Source organism: Salvelinus fontinalis, chromosome 1 (assembly GCF_029448725.1).
Source record: "Salvelinus fontinalis isolate EN_2023a chromosome 1, ASM2944872v1, whole genome shotgun sequence".
Taxonomy (NCBI): Eukaryota; Metazoa; Chordata; class Actinopteri; order Salmoniformes; family Salmonidae; genus Salvelinus; species Salvelinus fontinalis.
Window position 1 is genome coordinate 81678478 of NC_074665.1, and position 2200 is coordinate 81680677.

Here is a 2200-nt window from a genome sequence, read left to right on the forward strand (position 1 = left end):
GATAACTGTATCCAGCCACAGCCAATAAATCAACCCCTGGCTAACAAATGTTAGAGCGGTAAACCATCAACCCAGCCGTGCCAGAAATCCTCTGTTCAGTGTCTTAGGATGCCATTTCCAGCCCTGACACACATTAACATTAGATGTGAGAACACACCTTAAACTGATCTATGAAGGAAGGGGCTTATTCACCCAACAACGTTTATATAGGAAAAAAAGAAAAGGGAGAAGAAAGCACTTGAATGATGTATTATAGCTCAAGACAAACCACACGATGACAAGTGAGGCTGGCCAATGCTCTTTTTGTGCAACAGACGCATGGAATAATCTACAATCCATGCTTCATCTAGATATGTTAGTGCCACTGAATGAATTTAAAATATTGATGGGAGAGTGTAAACGCTTTTTTAGGCTGGATCATGTTATTGTATTATTGTAAGTTTTAATTCTGTAATATATTTATTCTTGCTGCCTTCTTGGCCAGGTCTTCTTGAAAAGGAGACTCTGGGTCTCAATGGGCTTTTCCTCATTAAACGAAGGTTAAATAAAGAATGCCCCTGTCTCTACTGCTGCCAATGCCTCTACTGCTGCCCCTGTCTCTACTACTAACCCCTGCCTCTACTGCTGCCTCTGTCTCTAATAATAATCCTGCCTCTACTGCTGTCCCTGACTCTAATGCTGCCCATAACACTACTGCTACTCCTGCATCTACTGCTGTCCCTGACTCTAATGCTGCCTCCAACTCTACTGCTGCCCCTGCTGCTGCGCCCCTTTCTCTACTGCTGCCCCTGCTGCTGTGCCCCTTTCTCTACTGCTGCCCCTGCTGCTGTGCCCCTTTCTCTACTGCTGCCCCTGCTGCTGCGCCCCTTTCTCTACTGCTGTCCCTGCTGCTGTGCCCCTTTCTCTACTGCTGCCCCTGCTGCTGTGCCCCTTTCTCTACTGCTGCCCCTGCTGCTGTGCCCCTTTCTCTACTGCTGCCACTGCTGCTGCGCCCCTTTCTCTACTGCTGCCCCTGCTGCTGTGCCCCTTTCTCTACTGCTGCCCCTGCTGCTGCGCCCCTTTCTCTACTGCTGCCCCTGCTGCTGCGCCCCTTTCTCTACTGCTGCCCCTGCTGCTGCGCCCCTTTCTCTACTGCTGCCCCTGCTGCTGCTCCCCTTTCTCTACTGCTGTCCCTGCTGCTGTGCCCCTTTCTCTACTGCTGCCCCTGCTGCTGCGCCCTTTTCTCTACTGCTGCCCCTGCTGCTGTGCCCCTTTCTCTATTGCTGCCCCTGATGCTGTGCCCCTTTCTCTATTGCTGCCCCTGCTGCTGCGCCCCTTTCTCTACTGCTGCCCCTGCTGCTGCATCCTTTTCTCTACTGCTGCCCCTGCTGCTGCGCCCCTTTCTCTACTGCCGCCCCTGCTGCTGCGCCCCTTTCTCTACTGCTGCCCCTGCTGCTGCACCCTTTTCTCTACTGCTTCCCCTGCTGCTGCGCCCTTTCTCTACTGCTGCCCCTGCTGCTGCGCCCCTTTCTCTACTGCTGCCCCTGCTGCTGCACCCTTTTCTCTACTGCTGCCCCTGCTGTTGCGTACCTTTCTCTACTGCTGTCCCTGTCTTTATCACACGCCGTTGTCTCTACTACTGCCCCTTCCTCCACTGCTGCCCCTGGCTCTACTAATGCCACTGCCTCTACTACCGCCATTGCCTCTACTGCTGTTCCTGACTCTAATATAATCCACGCCTCTACTGCTGTTCCTGACTCTAATATAATCCACGCCTCTACTGCTGCCCCTAACTTTACTGCTGCCCCTAACTTTACTGCTGCCCCTGACTCTACTGCTGCCCCTGCCCCTTCCTATACTGCTGCCTCTGTCTCTACTACTGCCCCTGACTCTACTGCTGCCCCTATCACTACTAGTGCCTCTACTGCTGTCCCTGCTGCCCCTGTCTCCACTACTGTCCACACCTCTACTGCTGCCCCTGCCTCCATTGCTGTGCCCGCTTACACTGCTGCCCATTTGGAGCGGCAGGTAGCCTAGTGGTTAGAGCGTTGGATTGAATCCCTGAGCTGACAAGGTAAAAAATCTGTCGTTCTGCCCCTGAACAAGGCAGTTAACCCACTGTTCCTAGGCCGTCATTGAAAATAAGAATTTGCTCTTAACTGACTTGCCTACTGTAGTTAAATAAAGGTAAAAACATAATGCTGCCCCTGTCTCTACCGCT

At 52.6% G+C, this 2200-nt stretch overlaps 1 protein-coding gene across 1 annotated transcript; it reads left to right on the plus strand.

Moving 5' to 3' along the window:
* Nucleotides 1-551: 551 nt before the first annotated feature.
* On the plus strand, nt 552-1655 carry LOC129860526 (keratin-associated protein 10-5-like). The gene has a single exon (XM_055931029.1). It carries the CDS (start codon nt 552-554, stop codon nt 1653-1655), a length of 1104 nt encoding a protein of 367 aa, XP_055787004.1.
* Nucleotides 1656-2200: the final 545 nt, after the last annotated feature.

Bases quoted from the DNA above. Each gene is read 5' to 3' on its own strand.
- LOC129860526 (XM_055931029.1), top strand. From the start codon at position 552: ATGCCCCTGTCTCTACTGCTGCCAATGCCTCTACTGCTGCCCCTGTCT.